This window comes from Entelurus aequoreus, linkage group LG16 (assembly GCF_033978785.1).
Source record: "Entelurus aequoreus isolate RoL-2023_Sb linkage group LG16, RoL_Eaeq_v1.1, whole genome shotgun sequence".
Classification (NCBI taxonomy): domain Eukaryota; kingdom Metazoa; phylum Chordata; class Actinopteri; order Syngnathiformes; family Syngnathidae; genus Entelurus; species Entelurus aequoreus.
This window is the reverse complement of record NC_084746.1, coordinates 49,692,743-49,716,689: the sequence shown is the minus strand read 5'-3', so window position 1 is coordinate 49,716,689 and position 23,947 is coordinate 49,692,743. Positions and strand designations below refer to the sequence as shown.

The 23,947-nt window shown below is 38.3% G+C and overlaps 1 protein-coding gene across 9 annotated transcripts in view; it reads left to right on the top strand.

The window, feature by feature from the left end:
- The window catches only part of LOC133631133 (microtubule cross-linking factor 1-like), a 130,782-nt gene that overhangs the window by 69,496 nt on the left and 37,339 nt on the right, over positions 1 to 23,947 (top strand). For 6 of the 9 annotated variants that reach the window (XR_009821401.1, XR_009821402.1, XM_062023217.1 and 3 more), the window contains 2 exons: positions 413 to 1,765; positions 10,046 to 10,174. Coding sequence is in view for 7 of the 9 variants with exons in the window: in XM_062023217.1 (XP_061879201.1) it covers positions 413 to 1,765; positions 10,046 to 10,174 (1,482 nt within the window). In the remaining 2 variants the exon portion in view is untranslated. The remainder of the gene's footprint in view (positions 1 to 412; positions 1,766 to 10,045; positions 10,175 to 23,947) is intronic. The other 3 variants (XM_062023221.1, XM_062023218.1, XM_062023216.1) reach the window with 2 other exon arrangements.

The following is a 23,947-nucleotide window of genomic DNA, read 5'->3' as shown; positions in this document are numbered from 1 at the left end:
TATGTAGATATTGCACCAAAAACCAGACATTTGCAGCTAGAATAGTCATTTACCACATTAGCAATGTATAGAGTGTATTTCTTTAGAGTTAAGACTAGTTTAAAGTTATCTTCATTGAAAATAAGGACATTTCAATGTGACCCCAAACTTTTGAACGGTGGTGTACCTCGTACAAAACCTTCAAATAAAGGTGATTTAAGATGTTTTCTTGCTATTTCGATGATTGGGATCGCTAGATTGTGGCTTTATGGACTCATTTTTGTGAAAATCTCAATTTCAACCAAAATAAAAATGTTTCACTTATTTGCCTGTAGCTCAAAATTAGCCTGTGCGCATTCCGACTCATTTTGCCAGCACGGGTCACATATTATTAGGACTTCAGTAACACAGTCATTCTGTTTCTGTCCACTAGGAAGACAGTGCTGACCTCAGGTGTCAGCTCCAGTTCTCCAAAGAAGAGTCGAGCCTGATGCGTAAAAAGATGGCCAAGCTGGGCCGGGAGAAGGATGAACTGGAGCAGGAGCTGCAGAAGTACAAGTCGGTTTACGGCGACGTGGACAGTCCGCTCCCTCTGGTCGAGTGCTCCAGCGGCGGCCCTCACTCCACGCGGGAGGCCGAGCTGCGACTGCGCCTCAAACTGGTGGAAGAAGAGGCCAACATCCTGGGGAGGAAGATCGTGGAGCTGGAGGTGGAGAACCGCAGCCTGCGGGCGGAGAACGAGGACATCCGCTGTCAGTACGAGCGGGACTGCTTCGGCCGGGAGCCCTTCTCCAGCATGCCTTCGTCGCCCTACGGCGGCGACGTGCTAGAGTCTGCCGGCGAGCTGCGACGCCACCTCCAGTTTGTGGAGGAGGAAGCGGAGCTGCTGCGTCGCTCCATCTCTGAGATCGAGGACCACAACAGGCAGCTCACCTCCGAGCTCAACCGCTTCAAGTTCGGGCCGAATAGCGGATCAGCCAGCGAGGATGGCAGTGATGGAGGACTCTTTAAAACAGGCAACGGCTCCAACGGAGGGATGATGATGGAAGAGCTGAAATCCGCCAGGATGCAGATCAACGAGCTGAGTGGAAAGGTGATGAAGCTGCAGTATGAGAACCGGGTCCTTCTGTCCAACGTCCAGCGCTGTGACCTGGCAGCACACCTGGGCCTGAGAACCGGCAGCCCTCGAGACAGCGACGTGGACAGCGACGCAGGCCGTCGCGAGGCCGCCGAAGACGAGGAGGCAGGACGCCTCCTTCTCCTCCAGCCAAAGAGAGAAGGCCCTATAGGAGGGGAGAGCGACTCTGAAGACCTCTTTGAGAAAACCACCACCACGTCAGGGTTTGGAAGTGTCCGACCTTCTGATGGCGTTGAGCTCAGTGCCGCAGAACTGGCCAACCGCCCCCGAGAAGAGCGGGAGTCCTTCGCCAACGTGAAGCGGGAAGCTGACAGACTCGGGAAGTCTGTGGACCGCCTGATTACCGACACAGACAGTCTGATCCTGGACGGCGAGCTAGTCGTGACGACGGTGGAAAGTCCGCACAGAGGAGCTGCGGACCCCCAAGTCCTGGACACAATCAACACGCGTATGAAGGCTTTCCGAACTGAGCTGCACATCTTTGTGGAGAAGCTGGAACACGTCGGGGAAGGACTTCGGGAAAGGACGGATGACCTCTCCCCGATGCCGAACCTGACCGAGTCCAGCAGCTTCCTGTCCACCGTCACCTCCATGTCTCGAGATTCTCCCATCGGCACTTTCGGGAGAGACCTGGTGACGGACTTCCAGGTAATTTTATCATGTGACCTAAAGCTGCCTTAATGTGCACACATTAGTAGCCCCTTAAAGACCCGAATAAGTCAGATCTCAGCGCTTTTCTGTGGTTTGCATTCCTCGTTAACTCGGGTTATAAAGTATCATCGGAAACACTGTATCACTTTAGACAGGAAGTTGAACACAGCCCAACTTTCTTAATTGGCATTAAACTAAGACTAAGTCACGTTTTCACCAAGCGGTACAGTTCTGTTCGGTTTAGCACGGTAGGACTTGGATCCTGATTAGACTTGTGGGATAGACGTGTCTATGTAAATACAGTGGAACCTCGATTTACAAACCCCTCATTATACAGACTTTTCGATATAAGAACCACAGACCAAATACAAATATGCTTTGTGGTATGAACGTCTCATCAACCCATTTTGTGCCCGACAGCACATTCATTGTAGGTGGGCTTATCTCTGTCTGCTGAGCAGTGCTGTTGTTGGCTACAGAGCTGATTGCTACTTTGTGTGCTTTTTTTTAACCCTCTCATGCTAGCTCAATTTAAGTCAGAAGACAGCAATGGAAAAGCGATGTGTGGTTTGAAACATTTAGGAAGTATCTACAACGTTGTCAATAATAATAATAATAATAATACATTTTATTTGTAAAAAAGCACTTGACATTGAGTAAACAACCTCAAAGTGCTACGGTGTATTAAAAAAATACAAATAAAAAGATAATAAAAAATATTAAAAATAAAAACTACAACAGCCAAATAGCTAGAACCAGTATGCATATATCTAAAAAAAAGGCTTTTTTAAAAAAGAAGGGTTTTTAAGCTTTTTTTAAAAGCATCCACAGTCTGTGGTGCCCTCAGGTGGTCAGGGAGAGCGTTCCACAGACTACGTTGTTCGTAGCTTTGTCCTCGAAGGTCGGAAGAGGTTAGCCTGTCCGGAGCGGAGGTGTCATGTGGAGGATTTGGGGGTGAGTAGTTCTTTGAGGTAGAGGGGGGAATTTCCATGGAGGCACTGGTGGGTTAGTAGGGAGACTTTGAATTCAATCTTGAGTCAACACTGCCCACTCCCTCTTCATCCCCCTTTTTTCCACTGATCACTGAAAATATTTGGTTATTTCAAACCGTGAGTGCACCACAGGGCTAGTGACAGTGTGGCTGCATAGAGAGTGGGACAGTTCAGATAGTCGTTGTTGTTTTGGCTTTGTGATCAAATAGAAAGTTAATCCATCACCCCCTTGTTATGTTTGTTCTATATATAGTACTGTATAGCGCTCTATATTGTCTTCAAAGTGTGCAAACTTTTGCTCAAAATGGACTTTTGCTCAGGCTGAAACCTTAAAGGGGAACTGCACTTTTTGGGGAATTTTGCCTATCATTCACAATCATTATGAAAGACATGAGGACGGATGGAATTTTTTTAATATGCATTTTAAATATTAAATAAACGTAAATAAAAGTCAGCTTACAACAGAGCCAATGGGAGCTCCACTATTCCGCCCATAAAATCAGATAGATAACCATTCAAAAAGCGCCAACAATACTCCATTTACATTTCGTGACTTGAATATTAACCAAGTATTAGTGACGCTAACACAGACAAACTATTTATAGCGGTGCCGTGATCACTTCCGAGTGTGCCGATGTTTACATCATCCTACGTCTGCTGCTCCTCGCTTCCTTGCTCCATGTAAGTTTATTCTAGACCAGACCTGGGCAAATTAAGGCCCGGGGTCCACATGCGGCCCTTTAAGCTTTTCAATCTGGCCCGCCGGACATTCCCAAATATTTTTTTTACATCTTTAAGATGGAAAGTGTAGCTGCCATTATGATGTGCAGTGATGTTTTCTAATGACCGTAAGTCTTCAACTACCGTATTTCCTTGAATTGGCGCAGGGAATATAGTATTCGCACGTCTAGAATTACTGCCGGGTCAAACTCGTTTCTCAAAATAATTAACGCATGCTTGGCCTTATCGCCGGTTCATTATTGAAGCTGGATCAAATTCGTTTCGCAAAATATTAATTTTATTATCGCATGTCTATAATTTTCACCGGGTCAAACTCGTTTCGCAAAATATTTAGCATATGGCTAGAACTTCCACAGGGTCAAATTCGTTACGTCACGAGTGACGCATCTGTCCTCATTTTCAAAATGGAGGAAGCTGCTTTCAGTAGTTTACAATCGCACAAAGGAAAAAAGATAAAGAGCTTTTCAGTAGGATTTAAGGTCCAAGCTATTGAATACCGGTACAGTATGCTAAAGAGAACAGTAAGCAGCTATGTTTTATTAATATACCGTAGCTGCGTGTGTGAAATACTGTATAAGTCATTAAACGACTCCCGCCTCCTGGTGGTAGAGGGCGCTGCCGCGCTAGTGATCCTTCTTACGACTTCCGGTACTGCAGAAGAAGTGAACACACGCAGCAAGAGATTTTTTTCTCTTCCTTTTAACAAGGAGGGTATCTAAAATAAAACAGTTTTCTAAACTGGACTTTCAATGGAAGCAGGAGGTAATAATTAAAGGAATATCTCCATCGAGACAGAGACTTTTAAAACGGAAAAAAGGAAATAATGAAGACTTCTATAAACAAGTTATCGATGCTTTTGGTCAGAAGGAGCTGCAAATGGACTCCATTTATAAGTACAGGTAAGACCATAATAACGTTTTTTTTAATTAAATGTGCTTTTCATGATGGTATGCTTACATCACACTCAAAGCGCACGACTAAATTTTATGGATTCCTTTTGGTAAACGCCGGAGTGAGAAGAGGTTTTAAAATAATTACCGCATGCACGGCCATCCCGCCGGTTTCCGGTAAACGCAGGAGTGACAGGAGGTTTTAAATTAATTAACACCCCTGCGGCTATTCAAGGAAATACGGTATACAAAGTATTTCAATGGTTGGAATCTGCACTTTTGGATGATATACCAGTTACTATGGTAATCTAATTAGTTACTATGGTCATCTACGTCACAGCAGCTCAGACGAGGCACCAAGCAGTGTGGGCGGGAAGCGTTTCCACAGACGCGGAAGGAGATTTTCACAACAAAGTTCTAAAGCTTAGTGATATATCAGATGTATCAGATTGTAGGTGGGTTTATTTTGTACCCTTCGCGTTCATATTTCACTCTTTGTTGAATTTTCGTTGCGTTTCACTTGATTGTAAAACATGTCGATCGAAAGGGGGTGTGACATTCATATTTTGTCAATACTCAGTGTTTTATCGCTCATAGAAAAATGTAACATTCCATTGCGTTTTTTAAGGCGGTCTGTCATAACGTTTTTAGCATTCAATCAGACATTATTGTGAGGTTTTGTATTAGTGTCCCTAAAAATAGATATACCCGGCCCCCAGACCCATTTTTTTCTCTAAATATGGCCCCCGAGTCAAAATAATTGCCCAGGCCTGTTCTAGACCATAAATCATGTCTCTCACCTGAAAAAATAGATGGCTGAGTATATAATCTGACAAGTTGGGACACTTTGTCACCCATTTTTGACCTGGAACTGGAGAGGACAACACTAAAAGCGCTTGTTCCTCACCCCGCCCCACCCTGTTTCTTCATCTAAACTGGAATATATGAACATCCTAGCCGTCGGCATCCTAATGACAGCAGACATTGCAAAGTAAGTACGGATGTCCGATAATATCGGACTGCTGATATTATCGGCCGATAAATGCTTCAAAATGTAATATCGGAAATTATGGGTATCGGTTTCAAAAAGTAAAATTTATGACTTTTTAATACGCCGCTGTGTACACGGACGTAGGGAGAAGTACAGAGCGCCAATAAACCTTAAAGGCACTGACTTTGCGTGCCGGCCCAATCACATAATATCTACGGCTTTTCACACACACAAGTGAATGCAAGGCATGCTTGATCAACAGCCATACAGGTCACACTGAGGGTGGACGTATAAACAACTTTAACACTGTTACAAATATGCGCCACACTGTGAACCCACAGCAAACAAGAATGACAAACACATTTCGGGAGAACATCCGCACCGTAACACAACATAAACACAACAGAACAAATACCCAGAACCCCTTGCAGCACTAACTCTTCCGGGACGCTACGATATACACCCCCCGCTACCCCTTACCAAAACCTCGCCCCCCCCCCCCCACAACCCCGCCCACCTCAACCTCCTCATGCTCTCTCAGGGAGAGCATGTCCCAAATTCCAAGCTGCTGTTTTGAGGCATGTTAAAAGAAATAATGCACTTTGTGACTTCAATAATAAATATGGCAGTGCCATGTTGGCATTTTTTTCCATAATTTTTCTTGATTTATTTTGGAAAACCTTGTTACATTGTTTAATGCAGGGGTCACCAACCTTTTTGAAAGCAAGAGCTACTTCTTGGGTAGTGATTAATGCGAAGGGCTACCAGTTTGATACACACTTAAATAAATTGCCAGAAATAGCCAATTTGCTCAATTTACCTTTAACTCTATGTTATTATTAATAATTAATGATATTTACACTTAATTGAACGGTTTAAAAGAGGAGAAAACACGAAAAAAATGACAATTAAATTTTGAAACATAGTTTATCTTCAATTTCGACTCTTTAAAATTCAGCAAGTTCGAATCTTTTTTAAAAAATTAAAAAAAGAATTTATGGAACGTCATTAGTAATTTTTCCTGATTAAGATTAATTTTAGAATTTTGATTACATGTTTTAAATAAGTTAAAATCCAATCTACACTTTGTTAGAATATATATCAAATTGGACCAAGCTATATTTCTAACAAAGACAAATCATTATTTCTTCTAGATTTTCCAGAACAAAAATTTTAAAATAAATTCAAAAGACTTTGAAATAAGATTTAAATTTGATTCTACAGATTTTCTAGATTTGCCAGAATATTTTTTTTTAATTTTAATCATAATAAGTTTGAAGAAATATTTCACAAATATTCTTTGTCGAAAAAACAGAAGCTAAAATGAAGAATTAAATTAAAATGTATTTATTATTCTTTACAATAAAAAAAATACATTTACTTGAACATTGATTAAAATTGTCAGGAAAGAAGAGGAAGGAATTTAAAAGGTAAAAAGGTATATATGTTTAAAAATCCTAAAATCATTTTTAAGGTTGTATTTTTTCTCTAAAATTGTCTTTCTGAAGTTATAAGAAGCAAAGTAAACAAATTAATGAATTTATTTAAACAAGTGAAGACCAAGTCTTTAAAATATTTTTTTGAATTTTCAAATTCTATTTGAGTTTTGTCTCTCTTAGAATTAAAAATGTCGGGCAAAGCGAGACCAGCTTGCTAGTAAATAAATACAATTTAAAAAATAGAGGCAGCTCACTGGTAAGTGCTGCTATTTGAGCTATTTTTAAAACAGGCCAGCGGGCTACTCATCTGGTCCTTACGGGCTACCTGCGGCACCGCGTTGGTGACCCCTGGTTTAATGCATCCAGCGGGGCATCACAACAAAATTAGGCATAATAATGTGTTAACTCCACGACTGTATATATCGGTATCGGTAATTAAGAGTTGGACAATATCGGAATATCGGATATTGGCAAAAAAGCCATTATCGGACATCTCTAAAAGTAAGTGATATTTTATTATGTTTTTTGGCTCACGTTAAGTCTGCAATGAGCAGAAATCACTGATGAAGTAAAAAAAAAACAGACGGGATGCGTTTTTTAAATTGCTTAAAATGATCAAAATACGTAAATATTCAATTTTATTAAAAATGTGCTCGTTCCTACATTACCTATATACTTACATCATGTATATAAAACCCTAATGGATGTATTTGGATGTTTTTTTTAGGGGCTCTAAAGGCAGAATAGAGCGGCTCCTATAGGCTCCATTGTAAGCGGAATTTTGATTGCATTTATTTAATACATAGAATGCATTAAAAAAAAAAAAAACATCCGCCGACATGTCTTTCATTATGATTGCGAACGATAGGCGAAATTCCCCAAAAAGTGCAGTCCCCCTTTAATATTCATGTTTACATTATTTCCTATGGATACATTTGCTTCACTATACACACTTTTCTATTCATGAACCTTGTTCGAGAACCCATTACGTGTGTAAATCGAGGTTCCGCTGTCGTATCATAGTAGCATGGTACTGCTAATAATGAACGACACCAATAAATGTCAAAAACGTGACTTACTCTCTTCGTCAGAACTCTTAAAGAGCTTTTCCTGTTGCGTAATCAGTTGGGACATACAAGTGGTCTTTCCCTGCAACGTGTCGGGCCTCCTGCGACACACACTCGCACGTAACCGCCGTAAAATGAGCACCGTGGCGAGCAGAACCGTACTGTCCTGCTTGGTGGGAATTGGCCCAGTTAGCTTCAGACTTTAGCAGAGTCGTGTTCGGAGTGACGTTTGTTTGGGAACCACCCAGCTCTACCACCAACGCCGCCCTTTGCCCCCTACTGACCATCACTTCCCGCCGCCGCCACATTGCCATCTACATCTCCATGCTGCTTGCAGAGCGCCACCTTGCTTTTGCCACCTGCACTCGCCGCCTGCAGACGCACCCAGTAACATTAGCTCCTCCCACTTGGCCCCTCGATGCAAGCTTCTCTTGTCGTGACTGCATGATGGATGGCTCTCAATGGCTTCGCTGTTAAGTTTGTATGTTGCCAAGGAGACCGACGTCACGTTGTGCTGTCGACGATCAAAACGCAGATTTGCATGATGAAGGCAATGTCTGCAAGCTCAGTGAGTATTCCAGAACGTTCTCCACCTTGGCCTAAAAGGGAAGCTACCTTCATTCCCTGCCTCCTGCTGCCTTCTCCTCCTCTTCTTCCTGCAGGCCTGGTGGAGCTGGGTGGATAACGTTTAAGGCCTTCAGTCGTCCAGTAGAGGGATAAGACCTCCTCCAAGCTCTAAAAATGAATAACAATAAAATAATGAAAATAATCGTGGAGGTGATCCGTACTGTATGTTAGTAGGACACTTCCTGGTTCAAAGGGGATGATGTATGGCGAAGGAACTGTACCATTTTTTATTCTGAAGTGGGGAGCAGTTCTCAACCGGCAAAATGAGAAAACAAATACGATTTCTGCATTTTTGATGTGTCAGGTTCAAACACTGATGACATCTATTAAACAAGACAAGAAGCAAGGAATTAAACAGAGACAGAATTAAATCTGGCTCAATTGAGGAGAGACGTCTGGACTGTACTCTTTGTACAGTCTCTGGCGAAAGATTGTACGCCTCCTCTTTTATTTGAACTTTCCCCTGATTACATGGCAACAGCTGTTTCTAAGGGACGGGAGTCGTAAACAGCCGTCGCCTTTGATTAAAACGGTTCAAAGAAAAGGTCGTAAAACAGTTCAAAGAAGCGTCGGGTCCTGCTTCCTCTTCGCTTCGTAGATCTCGGGTCAAGACAATATCTTTCTGTTGATTACAATACATGAAAGAAACTGAACACCTTCATGTCGCTTCCCATCCTACACAGTGGAGTTTTACAAGCCTTCTTCTTGGTAGGATCAAAGACAGCTTTTGTCTTCTCGCCCGGCGAGCTGAACTCAATGTAACACAAAGTTTTGTGACAACTTAGATACAATTATTCTAACATGATGAAGTTTGATTAAGAAGTGAAGTTTTGCTGATTGTTATAAGACGGTAGAACTGGGTTTAACTGTTATTTACGTTAATGAATGCGACACCGGTCCAGATTGAAGACTGACCCAAAATATTGCCGAATTTGAAGCCAACTTTTTCGGGTGCAACTGCTGACTTTTTCCTCGACCACAGTTTAGCGCGCTCGCTGTCGCTCCGCACCTTTTTGCCATGGTTTATCGCTCAGCTGGTTTGCTTTGGACTCATGTGTCCGTCATCGCATGCGCTTCATAACAAGTCTTTTGCATTCTTTCTACCCCCTCCCAAACCCCCACACACCCCCACCCTGTGTTCCCCACCTCCTCCCACTTTTTGCAGATGTTTCAGCCCATCATTTTTTTCATCCTCATTCTGGTTGTCTTCTCATCTCTGTCGTACGCCGTCATCTTTAAGTTGGTCTTCCTCTTTGCACTCTTCTTTCTGCTCTAGTTTTTTGTCGTTTCCCCACAAAATATTTGTAGTTGTTTCACGTCCGTCAGTCCGCCACCAAACCACCCTCCCCCTGCTTGTATTCATCGCCCATTCACAATTTTGTCTTTTTTTCTTTTTTCCTGCCTGCGTTCTTTCTTTCTTACCCGGTATGTTGTCCTCTTGTCCCGTTTGTCCACAAAACCATCTTGTCCTCCTGTCAAAACACATCCCCTCTTTCACCTCCCCGCCCCTACGTCCCCCCTCACTCACAGTCCGGTCAGAGGGATGAGCTGGAGTGGCGTGTAGGACAGAAGCGAGGCGTGGAGCCCCACAGCCAGGGTGGGAGCAGGGGAGCTGCCAGACTCAATAGGTACCACGGGCCCCTGGTTTTAAGAGCAGAGGTCAGTGCCCACCTCCCTTTTATTTCCCTTTTACAACCCTTCTATCTACACTGCAAAAAATGACATCTAAGTAAGATGAAATATCTCAAATAAGGGTGATATTTGCTTATTTTCTGTCCGATAAGATCATTCTTCTCACTAAGCAGATTTTATGTTAGAGTGTTTTACTTGTTTTAAGGGTTTTGGTCCTAAATGATCTCAGTAAGATATTACAGCTTGTTGCTGAGATTTTAAGACCTAAGTAAAACATGCTTGAAACTAGAATATCAAGTGTTGCAAAGCTGTGTTATCAACACTCACAAGTATAAAACTACTTTTTTAAAGTAATCATTTCTTATTTCAAGCATGAAAAAAACAAATCATGACTTTGACACAATTTTGTCTCAAAATTAAAAGGGATGACAGCCCTTTGCTGTTTTATTTTCAATGAAACAATAGAAAATACGTACTCAAATAGTAGTACAGTTGGCACAGTACAGTAAACTGACAGTTAATATTGACACATTTAACATGTGACATTTCTAACTATTTTGAACAGAAATAGTTCATGCACATTCAGATGAATTCTTCAAAATTACAATAAAAATTTTTTTGGCCGGGCTGTATATATGCGCACTAATTGAATGAAAGAGCACACACTTGGCGCGATGATGTCATGTTATCCATGGAAAAATGCATTTTTAGACCATATGATTAGCCTGAGCGGCTAGGAGACCCAGAGAGTAACAAGCGGTTGCTTTGTTGCCTTTCCATTAAGAAAAATTAATTAGTTTTTAGTAGGGATGTATATATGCGTTAAAATGTAATATCGGAAATTATCGGTATCGTTTTTTTTATTATCGGTATCTGTTTTTTTTTTTTGTTTTTTTTATTAAATCAACATAAAAAACACAAGATACACTTATGCGTTAAAATGTAATATCGGAAATTATCGGTATCGTTTTTTTTATTATCGGTATCGGTTTTTTTTGGTTTTTTATTTTTTATTTTTATTAAATCAACATAAAAAACACAAGACACACTTACAATTAGTGCACCAACCCAAAAAACCTCCCTCCCCCATTTACACTCATTCACACAAAAGGGTTGTTTCTTTCTGTTATTAATATTCTGGTTCCTACATTATATATCAATATATATCAATACAGTCTGCAAGGGATACAGTCCGTAAGCACACATGATTGTGCGTGCTGCTGCTCCACTAATAGTACTAACCTTTAACAGTTAATTTTACTCATTTTCATTCATTACTAGTTTCTATGTAACTGTTTTTATATTGTTTTACTTTCTTTTTTATTCAAGAAAATGTTTTTAATTTATTTATCTTATTTTACAAATTTTTTTAAAAAGTACCTTATCTTCACCATACCTGGTTGTCCAAATTAGGCATAATAATGTGTTAATTCCACGACTGCATATATCGGTTGATATCGGTATCGGTTGATATCGGTATCGGTAATTAAAGAGTTGGACAATATCGGAATATCGGATATAGGCAAAAAGCCATTATCGGACATCCCTAGTTTTTAGTATAAGTTTTCTGGTTTCAAGAAATGTAATGCCGAGCGCATATCATTATGTCAAGATAATGCCACTAGCATTTACTTCATTTAAGAATATTTTTCAACATATTGAGCAAAAAGGTCTCTTTTTTTTTTCTACCAAGAAAAGTGCACATGTTATTAGTGAGAATATACTTATTTTAAGGTTTTTCTTTGAGTTTGGCTAATTTTACTTGTTTTGGAAAGTCTTGACAAGCTGAATGTTCTTGTTCTATTGGCAGATAATTTTGCTTAGTTCAAATAAAATACCCCTAATTTTTGTAATTTTTTTTTCTTGTTTTAGAACACCGACTTTTTGCAGTGCACAAGTGGAACTAAAAAGTTATTCATTTTTTATCAGTTAACATCTGGTTTATGTGTACACTTTTTTTTATTCATTTAAGATTTATTTAGGATTTTCCATTTTTACAACACATATACAGCAGTATACATTGAAATGTTGGCAATGCAAATGTCCACACGACACCACAAACAACCTGGGGGAAGGAGACAACAAGAAGACACAGGATATGGACATCAAGTAGTGGACAGAGAGAGAGAGAGAGAGAGAGAGAGATCAGAAGGCATAAGAAAAAGTATCCGCATTTGATTGTTTACATTTGATGATTAGCAATCCGGGGAGGGTGTTAGTTTAGGGTTGTAGCTGCCTGGAGGTGAACTTTTATTGCGGTTTTGAAGGAGGATAGAGATGCCCTTTCTTTTATACCTGTTGGGAGCGCATTCCACATTGATGTGGCATAGAAAGAGAATGAGTTAAGACCTTTGTTAGTTCGGAATCTGGGTTTAACGTGGTTAGTGGAGCTCCCCCTGGTGTTGTGGTTATGGCGGTCATTTACGTTAAGGAAGTAGTTTGGCATGTACTTCGGTATCAGGGAGGTGTAGCGGATTTTATAGACTAGGCTCAGTGCAAGTTGTTTAACTCTGTCCTCCACCCTGAGCCAGCCCACTTTAGAGAAGTGAGTAGGAGTGAGGTGGGATCTGGGGTGGAGGTCTAGAAGTAACCTGACTAGCTTGTTCTGAGATGTTTGGAGTTTAGATTTGAGGGTTTTGGAGGTGCTAGGGTACCAGGAGGTGCATGCGTAATCGAAAAAGGGTTGAACGAGAGTTCCCGCCAGAATCCTCAAGGTGCTTTTGTTGACCAGAGAGGAAATTCTGTAGAGAAATCTCGTTCGTTGGTTAACCTTTCTGATTAGTAGGCCACGTAAAACTGACAGAGAGGGGTCGGCGGATGCTGAAGCGCATAGTGCAAAGACTTTCTGCACAGTCAGTTGCTACAGAGCTCCAAACTTCATGTGACCTTCCAATTAGCCCACGTACAGTACGCAGAGAGCTTCATGGAATGGGTTTCCATGGCCGAGCAGCTGCATCCAAGCCAATGCAAAGCGTGTGATGCAGTGGTGTAAAGCACGTCGCCACTGGACTCTAGAGCAGTGGAGACGTTTTCTCTGGACTGATGAGTCACGCTTTTCCATCTGGCAATCTGATGGACCAGTCTGGGTTTGGAGGTTGCCAGGAGAACGCTACTGCATTGCGCCGAGTGTGGAATTTGGTGGAGGAGGAATTATGGTGTGGGGTTGTTTTTTCAGGAGTTGGGCTTGGCCCCTTAGTTCCAGTGAAAGGAACTTTGAATGCTCCAGGATAGCAAAACATTTTTGGACAATTCCATGGGATGGCACTTCAAGTTCATATGTGAGTAAAGGCAGGCGGCCAAATACTTTTGGCAATAAGTGAAGTGAATTATATTTATATAGTGCTTTTTCTCTAGTGACTCAAAGCACTTTACATAGTGAAACCCAATATCGAAGCTACATTTAAACCAGTGTGGGTGGCACTGGGAGCAGGTGGGTAAGGTGTCTTGCCCAAGGACACGACGGCAGTGATTAGGATGGCGGAAGCGGGGATCGAACCTGGAACCCTCAAGTTGCTGGCACGGCCACTCTACCAACTGAGCTATACCGCCCCAATATAGTGCATATATATACGCACACACCCACATATACAAATACAGTAAAGTGTTATGGAAAATAAACAAAAACTAAAACCAAGGAACGCACTAGTAGTAAGCATACATGAGCACTCCCCACTCCCAGAAGGAGAACCACATAAAACAAAAAGTAAACAGAAAAAAATAAACACCCGCTCCCAGTGCCACTCACACTGGTTGAAATGTAGCTTAAAGATGTAGATAATGGGTTTAACTATGTTAAGTGCTTTGAGTCTCTATATCAGGGGTCACCAACGCGGTGCCCGCGGGCACCAGGTAGCCCGTAAGGACCAGATGAGTAGCCCACTGGCCTGTTCTAAAAATAGCTCAAATAGCAGCACTTACCAGTGAGCTGACTCTATTTTTTAAATTGTATTTATTTACTAGCAAGCTGGTCTCGCTTTGCCCGACATTTTTAATTCTAAGAGAGACAAAACTCAAATAGAATTTGGAAATCCAAGAAAATATTTTAAAGACTTGGTCTTCACTTGTTTAAATAAATTCTTTTTTTTTTTACTTTGCTTCTTATAACTTTCAGAAAGACAATTTTAGAGAAAAAATACAACCTTAAAAATGATTTTAGGATTTTTAAAACACATATACCTTTTTACCTTTTAAATTCCTTCTTTCCGGACAATTTAAATCAATGTTCAAGTAAATTTATTTTTTTTATTGTAAAGAATAATAAATACATTTTAATTTAATTCTTCATTTTAGCTTCTGTTTTTTCGACGAAGAATATTTGTGAAATATTTCTTCAAACTTATTATGATTAAATTTCAAAAAAAATATTCTGGCAAATCTAGAAAATCTGTAGAATCAAATCTTATTTCAAAGTCTTTTGAATTTATTTAAAAAATGTTGTTCTGGAAAATCTAGAAGAAATAATGATTTGTCTTTGTTAGAAATATAGCTTGGTCCAATTTGTTATATATTCTAACAAAGTGCAGATTGGATTTTAACCTATTTAAAATATGTCATCAAAATTTTAAAATTAATCTTAATCAGGAAAAATTACTAATGATGTTCCATAAATTTTTTTTTTTTTTTTTTTAAAAAGATTCGAATTAGCTAGTTTTTCTCTTCTTTTTTTCGGTTGAATTTTGAATTTTAAAGAGTCGAAATTGAAGATAAACTATGTTTCAAAATTTAATTGTCATTTTTTTCCGTGTTTTCTCCTCTTTTAAACCGTTCAATTAAGTGTAAATATCATTAATTATTAATAATAACATAGAGTTAAAGGTAAATTGAGCAAATTGGCTATTTCTGGCAATTTATTGAAGTGTGTATCAAACTGGTAGCCCTTCGCATTAATCAGTACCCAAGAAGTACCTCTTGGTTTCAAAAAGGTTGGTGACCCCTGCTCTAGATCATGGGTGTCAAATTTCACTTGGCCCTTGAGGCGATATCAAATTAACACTAGAGCTGGCCCGCCGATTATATACAGCGGCGGTGCCGTGGTAACACCGCATTCACCGCTAATTCTCATACTTGCCAATCCTCCCGGGAGACTCCCAAATTTCCGTGCCCCTCCCGAAAATCTTCACGTCTGCTTTTCATCCAGTCCAACGAGTGCTGGCCCAGTCACGTAATATGTGCGACTTCTGCACGCACACACAAGTGAATGCAACGCATACTTTATCAACAGCGATACAGGTTACACTGAGGGTGGCCGTATAAACAACTTTAACACTGTTAGAAATATACGCCACACTGTGAACCCACACCAAACAAGAATGACAAACACAAACGCTACAAGGTGTGTGTGTGTGGGGAGGGGGTTGGTGGTAGCGGGGGTGTATTTTGTAGCGTCACGGAAGAGTTAGTGCTGCAAAGGGTTCTGGGTATTTCTTCTGTTGTGTTTATGTTGTGTTACGGTGCGGATGTTCTCCCGAAATGTTTGTCATTCTTGTTTGGTGTGGATTCACATTGTGGTGTGTATTTCTAACAGTGTTAAAGTTGTTTATACGTCCACCCTCAGTGTAACCTGTATCGCTGTTGATCAAGTATGCCTTGCATTCACGTGTGCGTGCGTACAGAAGCCGCACATACAGTATCTTGTGACTGGGCCGGCACGTGGTTAGAATGGATGTAAAGCGGACATGACGACAGCTCGTAGAGGATGTTAAAGGCAGTGCCTTTAAGGCACGCCCCCAAGACTTTGGTCCGGGTGGACTATGAGATATAATGACTGATGAACACCTTCGTTGGATAATGAAGGTTGCCTCAGCTCAAAGCCTGAGCCCCGACATGAATGAACTAGCATCCAAGAAAAGATGGCACATCAGATTAGATCAGTGTGTTGCAAACTGAGCAGTTTAAAGTCCAGAATGGTTGGTTTATTCATTGTTATTTTATTTTCAAATGTATTAGCCTGTGGAAAAAGTTAATGTTGATATTTACCTCAGAAGGCTGCAAATAGAAAAGAGGCATTCAATTTTTATTTAAATTGTATTTAATATGCCATTGATATTTTTTAATTATTAGGGTCTGCATGTACCCTGTATAAAAGACTCCCACAGGGAGTCCTTTGTACATGGACAAAGGACACTATTGCTATTGTAAGGTTTATTATTATTATTATTATTATTCCGCCGCCACAAAAAACTCTAATTTGACCCACTTAACATGCTTCAAAACTCACCAAATTTGACACACACATCAGCACCTGTGAAAATTGCCATCTAATGAAAAAACCAAACCCCAAAAATCAAAATTGCGCTCTGGCGCCCCCTAGGAAAAAACAAAAACAAACTGCCTGTAACTCCCACTAGGAAGTTCGTAGAGACATGAAACAAAAACCTCTATGTAGGTCTGACTTAGACCTACATTTCATAATTTAACATCCTCGGGCAAAAACCAACAGAAAGTTGGCAATTTCCCCTTCAACTTAAAAAATGACTAAAAACACTCATTTTTGCCTCTTTGAGCAGTAATTTGACCCCCTTAAAATAGTTCAAAACTCACCAAACTTTTCACACACATCGGGACTGGTGGAAATTGCGATCTAAAAAAAAAACCGAACCCCAAAACTCAAAATTGCGCTCTAGTTATTATTATTATTTGAAACTCGATTTTGCATGTCACTATAAATATACATATTATATACTATATACACTATAAATATATTATATACACTATGAATATATTATATACTATATACACTATAAATATATATATATATATAAATATACATATAACTAAAGGTTAATTTGTTCAACCTTGGCCCGCGGCTTTGTTCAGTTTTAAATTTTGGCCCACTCTGTATTTGAGTTTGACATCCCTGCTCTATATAAAAGCGCTATATAAATATAATTCACATATGAGTGATATTGTTACTTCAAGCGCCAACGCAGACAGCCTATTTTAGCGGCGCATTGATAGCAGTGAGCTAATGCTAGTTTGCACTGCACTAAACTGCTCCTGCTTTATCTCAAACTTGCTAGAAGTAAATACTAGATGATACTTCATGCATCGCTCACCTGCTAGCAGACAAATGTGGCCGTGGATGGTGAAAAATACTTTTTTTTTTTAACCCTTCATGAGGATTGTGATTGAATCTTTACCTAAACAGATTTATGGGAGCGTCACAGCGAGAGGGGAAATATTACAGTAAGTTTTTGTATTATTACGGTTTGAAATGGTTAGTTTGAATGTTTGGCACCTCGCAATGCTGTTGACGCCTTAGTGTTTCAATAAAGCTGCAAACGTTTAGCGCTCGCCTTCTAAAATGTATTACTCATCCCCCTTGTGTTAGGGATCATAACACAGTTCTCATAATTGGATCATAATTTCTCCCAAAGTAATCGCTGTTTGCTCTCACGACGTCTGCTTGATTAGAATTGTTGTTGATGGGGAAGGGATCTGCGGTTGCTATTTCTAACATGACGGATCACGTGACATTATCTCTCGAAATAGGTCGGGAATCTGTGTGAGATTTGTACTATTTCCATATCTATTTATTCGCAAACTTTGGAAGTTTTTTTGAGTCATAAATCAGACATATATGATAAGAGCTTCAATATAGAGGCAACTTGATTTTCCACTCTACTGGTACTTTAATTACAAAAAAATATATATATATATATATATTTTTCAATTAAAATGAGGAAGTCAGGATTGTAGTGCACAGCTTTTCAAAGCAGGGTTTGAAGCATGATACTGCATGATACTGATAAAGCATATTCCCTAGGGCAGGAGTCACCAACCTTTTTGAAAGCAAGAGCTACTTCTTGGGTACTGATTAATGTGAAGGGCTACCAGTTTGATACACACTTAAATAAATTGCCAGAAATAGCCAATTTGCTCAATTTACCTTTAACTCTATGTTATTATTAATAATTAATGATATTTACACTTAATTGAACGGTTTAAAAGAGGAGAAAACACGAAAAAAAATACAATAAAATTTTGAAACATAGTTTATCTTCAATTTCGACTCTTTAAAATTCAAAATTCAACCGAAAAAAAGAAGAGAAAAACTAGCTAATTCGAATCTTTTTGAAAAAATGAAAAAAAGAATTTATGAAACATCATTAGTAATTTTTCCTGATTAAGATTAATTTTAGAATTTTGATGACATGTTTTAAATAGGTTAAAATCCAATCTGCACTTTGTTAGAATATATAACAAATTGGACCAAGCTACATTTCTAACAAAGACAAATCATTATTTCTTCTAGATTTACCATAACAAAAATTTTAAAAGAAATTCAAAAGAGTTTGAAATAAGATTTAAATTTGATTCTACAGATTTTCTAGATTTGCCAGAATATTTTTTTTGAATTTTAATCATAATAAGTTTCAAGAAATATTTCACAAATATTCTTTGTCGAAAAAACAGAAGCTAAAATGAAGAATTAAATTAAAATGTATTTATTATTCTTTACAGTAAAAAAAATAAATTTACTTGAACATTGATTTAAATTGTCAGGAAAGAAGGGGAAGGAATTTAAAAGGTAAAAAGGTATATGTGTTTAAAAATCCTAAAAACATTTTTAAGGTTGTATTTTTTCTCTAAAATTGTCTTTCTGAAAGTTATAAGAAGCAAAGTAAAAAAATTAATGAATTTATTTAAAACAAGTGAAGACCAAGTCTTTAAAATATTTTCTTGGATTTTCAAATTCTATTTGAGTTTTGTCTCTCTTAGAATTAAAAATGTCGGGCAAAGCGAGACCAGCTTGCTAGTAAATAAATCAAATTTAAAAAATAGAGGCAGCTCACTGGTAAGTGCTGCTATTTGAGCTATTTTTAGAACAGGCCAGCGGGCTACTCATTTGGTCCTTACGGGCTACCTGGTGCCCGCGGGCACCGCATTGGTGACCCCTGCCCTAGGGTAACACGCACCCCACTATTTGAGAAGAACTGACCTAAGGTAATGTAGGATAAAAGATCCGTATCACACCTAGGGATGATGTTTGATAAGGAATTATCGAGTTCGAGCCTATTATCGAATCCTCTTATCGAACCGATTCCTTATCGATTCTCTTATCGAGTCCAGATAGGTTGTTGTATATGGAAAAAAACACACAATATTTGGTTTAACAAAAGCTCACTTTTATTATATAATACAAAAATTAAATCTAATAAATAAATAAATATTGACTGTTGTTACCCAAAGTATATTAAGTGGGATTTTTCAGAGAAAAAAATATATACAGTAACACAAAAACAACCTGTCTCTGTGATCACTATAGGTGTATAAATAATAATATAGTGTTAAATAAAATCAGTCCCTTGGGCACAAAACTGAAAATAATACAACTCTCCAAAAAGTGCACTTCTGCTGCTATTGGAACATAACTGTTTGTTATGATGCTTTGACATTTTTGCACTTTATTTCTTTATTGAAAGAACATTCTACGAAGAGAAAAGTTGTTTGCAAATGTGGTTACAATGCTAAAAAATGAAAAGTTAAAGCTAAAAAAAGAAATACACTTTATTGAGTTAACATTATTTCTTTATGGGGGAAAAATGTTATGAGCTAGAGAATATAACAACTACACTACCCAGCATGCAACGGGAGTTACGAGCATGCGCGGTAGCCCCGAAAAGTGTTGCATGTTGCCACGCTGTGAAAGTAAACGTCAAGAACTCAGCCAACACGCCTCGTCTGCATTATTTATAATTAGACAGACAACACATCTACAGTGTGATTTTGTTTTGTTTACAAGGAAAGAAAAACAAAAGTTAAAAAAGGGAGATGTGTTGTATATATATGTATGTGCTGCGGTTGTTTTAAGAACGTTGCGGCAGCTGTCGTAAAGGAGGTGCGTTGCTAGCCTGGTTGCTATGTTTCCGGTTGGTCGTAAAAGTGTTGGTCATGTGTTTTACCCTGCTAAAATCTCTCAGTAAAGTTATTCGATGGATTATAGCTTTTGTTTTGAACTTTATTACACCTTGGAGCGCTTTTTCCCGTCCATTGTTTTCCTGCTTTCGCTATCTGCGCCTAATGACTGAGCTACGTGACGTCATTTATTGTGATGTCCCACGGAGCATTTCTGGTCGGGACGGGATTCGAATAAAGAATCAACTCTTTTCCTTTACTATAGTGGTCTCGATAACGGCTACCGGTTCTCAAAAAGGGATTCGAGTCCGAGGACTCTGTTCTTTTCTTATCAAACAACCGGGAAAACCGGTTTGGAGTATCATCCCTAATCACACCTAAACTTTTCTTGTCCGTTTTTTTTTTTTACATTTCCTGAACGTTTAATCAAAATTTGTGAGTTATGTTGTTAACAAACAAACAGAAAAAACAAAGTAATACATAACCTCCTGAAATCTAGACTAATACTAATAAAATACTCTTTTAGACCATTGGACTACAAATGAAAATATTGTTTTTATTCGGTATAAAATATATTCAATTCCAGCTTGTCTAAAGGCTCTCAATGATCATACTATGATGATTTATTTCACTTCCTTCTCTACTTCTTAAAGATCCACTCACAGTGTTTGCTTTCTACGGAGCCCCTAAAGGGACATGGGGGAATTATTATTTTTTATTAAAAAAAAAAAAATTCATATTTTTTTTTAGATATGTATCTCGTGCGCACACGAAACTATCTCGTGCGCACGCAAAAGTTTCTCGTGCGCACGACAAACTATATTTTTGCTTCTTAGCGAAATGCTTTGACATTTTGTTATAATTGTTAATATTATCTGGAATCAATTTTTGGCAGCAGCAAAGTGGCCATTTGGGTAGATATTTGTTCTAAAAAGCGTATTTCTACAACTAGGTACTTGATTTATATACAGTATATGTAATACTAATAAGGGTATTCTAGTAGAATATGCAGAGATAAGATGTGTCAATATCAAAATATTACTTGAAATCAATTTTTGTCAGCAGCAAAGTGGCCAGTTTGGGTAAATATTTGTTGTAAAAAGGGTATTTCAACAAGTAAACAGTACAGTAGGTACTTGATTTTGATATATGTAATGCTCGTAAGGGTATTCCAGTAAAATACGCTTGTGTAAATATTACGTCAAATCACTTTTTGTCAGGCAATATTACATTTAATGACAATTTTACACAAATGAACACATCCAAACACGTTGTACATATTTATTATGTGCAAGAAGAAATAATGGTTACAATTGTGTGTATCTTCCAAACAAGAAAGAGGTTTTATCACATGAACGTGCGCACGAGAAACTATATTATTGGTTTTTAGAGAAATGCTTTGACATTTTGTTAAAATTGTTGATATTATCTGGAATCAATTTTTGGCAGCAGCAAAGTGGCCATTTGGGTAGATATTTGTTCTAAAAAGGGTATTTCTACAAGTACACAGTACAGTAGGTACTTGATTTATAAACAGTATATGTAATACTAATAAGGGTATTCTAGTAGAATATGCAGAGATAAGATGTGTCAATATCAAAATATTACTTGAAATCAATTTTTGTCAGCAACAAAGTGGCCATTTTGGGTAGATATTTGTTCTAAAAAGGGTATTTCAACAAGTAAACAGTACAGTAGGTACTTGATTTTGATATATGTAATGCTCGTAAGGGTATTCTAGTAAAATACGCGTGTGTAAATATGGGATGTGTAAATTTTAAAATATTACGTCGAAATGAACACATCCAAACATGTTGTACATATTTATTATGTGCAAGAAGAAATAACAGTTACAATTGTGTGTATCTTCCAAACAAGAAAGAGGTTTTATCTAGGGATGTACGATAATGGCTTTTTGCCGATATCGATATTCCGATATTGTCCAACTCCTTAATTACCGATACGGATATCAACCGATATATGCAGTCGTGGAATTAACACATTATTATGCCTAATTTGGACAACCAGGTATGGTGAAGATAAGGTACTTTTTAAAAAAATTAGTAAAATAAGATAAATAAATTAAAAACATTTTCTTGAATAAAAAAGAAAGTACAACAATATAAAAACAGTTACATAGAAACTAGTAATGAATGAAAATGAGTAAAATTAACTGTTAAAGGTTAGTACTATTAGTGGAGCAGCAGCACGCACAATCATGTGTGCTTACGGACTGTATCCCTTGCAGACTGTATTGATATATATTGATATATAATGTAGGAACCAGAATATTAATAACAGAAAGAAACAACCCTTTTGTGTGAATGAGTGTAAATGGGGGAGGGAGGTTTTTTGGGTTGGTGCACTAATTGTAAGTGTATCTTGTGTTTTTTATGTTGATTTAATAAATAATAAAAAAATATATATATATAATAATTTAAAAAAAAACGACACCGATAATAAAAAAAAAACGATACCGATAATTTCCGATATTACATTTAACGCATATATCGTCCGATAATATCGGCAGGCCGATATTATCGGACATCTCTAGTTTTATCACATCAACGTGCGCACGAGATAGTTTCTCGTGCGCACGAGAAATTTTTGAGAAATATCTAAAAAAAAAAAAAAAAAGTATTTTATTTAAAAAAAAAATCCCCCCCATTTTTTTTTTTAAATAAAATTTGTTATTAAGAAAAATTCTTGTTTGGAAGATACACACAATTGAAACTTTTGCATGCGCATGAGCTACATATCTAAAGAAAAATATGGAAAAAAAAAAATTCCCCCATGTGCCTTTATGTTTAGGGGCTCCGTAGCTTTCCCACTGGAAATGTCCGTGTATATTTGATTTCGATTTAGCATCTAAATGCTCTTTCTACCATTCAGAATGCAACGGGTGTGTAAATGTCAAAACACTGCGGATGCTGAGATAGGAAAATAATCAATAGTCATGGTCATTGATTTATTAGTTTCTAATATGCATAACAAAGTTACATTAAAGAGTTTTAAAAGTCTATCCGAAAAGGTGTAGGAGGAATGACTGATAGTCGGATTATAAGTCACCATGGTGCTGAATTTCCTCCAGGGATCAATAAAGTACTTTCTATTCTATTCTATTTCATTCATTTTGTAGTAAGAGAGGAAAATAAAGAATGAGGAAAATAGATCAATGATTGAAAAAGAAAGTCAAGTTTAGAGTCAATTTCAGTGCTAATTTCAGTTAGTTTGTTTGCCCTGTAGTTTCAACAATTTGCCCTTCATAGTTTAAAAAGTCAGTGACGTAACGATGACATATTACGCAGCACATCTGCGTGCATTCTTTCAGTAATCCCCCGAGGTGAAGGGACTGAGGCGGGATTAGCGGGGCGCTGTGTGATTTGTGTCCGACATTGGACTGACAGGCCAGGCGAGGCCGAAGGTCGCCACTGAAGCCCAATCCTGACATTGCAAACAAATCATGCGCCGACGCTTGATTTGATGTTTCGGCTTCTTTACTGAGGTCATGAAGTGTATATACTCACAAGAAACCGAATAGCTTTGTCTTTGACCTTTTTTTTTTACTGAAAGAAAGCAAATTAACATATTATATGAGAATGTTATGTTATGATTATCTTTAACCGAATCACAGCAGTGCTCAAATTAAAAAAACAGCATTTCCTCTCATGCGATATTGCTTAATCAACATTAATGATGTGCACTTTAACAACTAGGCTTACAACTATACCTAATATATAAAGGGGTGGAAAAGTGACTATTACCTGCAGGGCAAACATTAGCTAACCAGAAGGCAATAACAATGTAAACAGACAACACCTGCTTAAAAGATCTAATAGAAATGTCCCTGAGGAATGTAAGGTGGGAGTACTGTAATTACTAGGGATGTCCGATAATATCGGCCTGCCGATATTATCGGCCGATATATGCGTTAAAATGTAA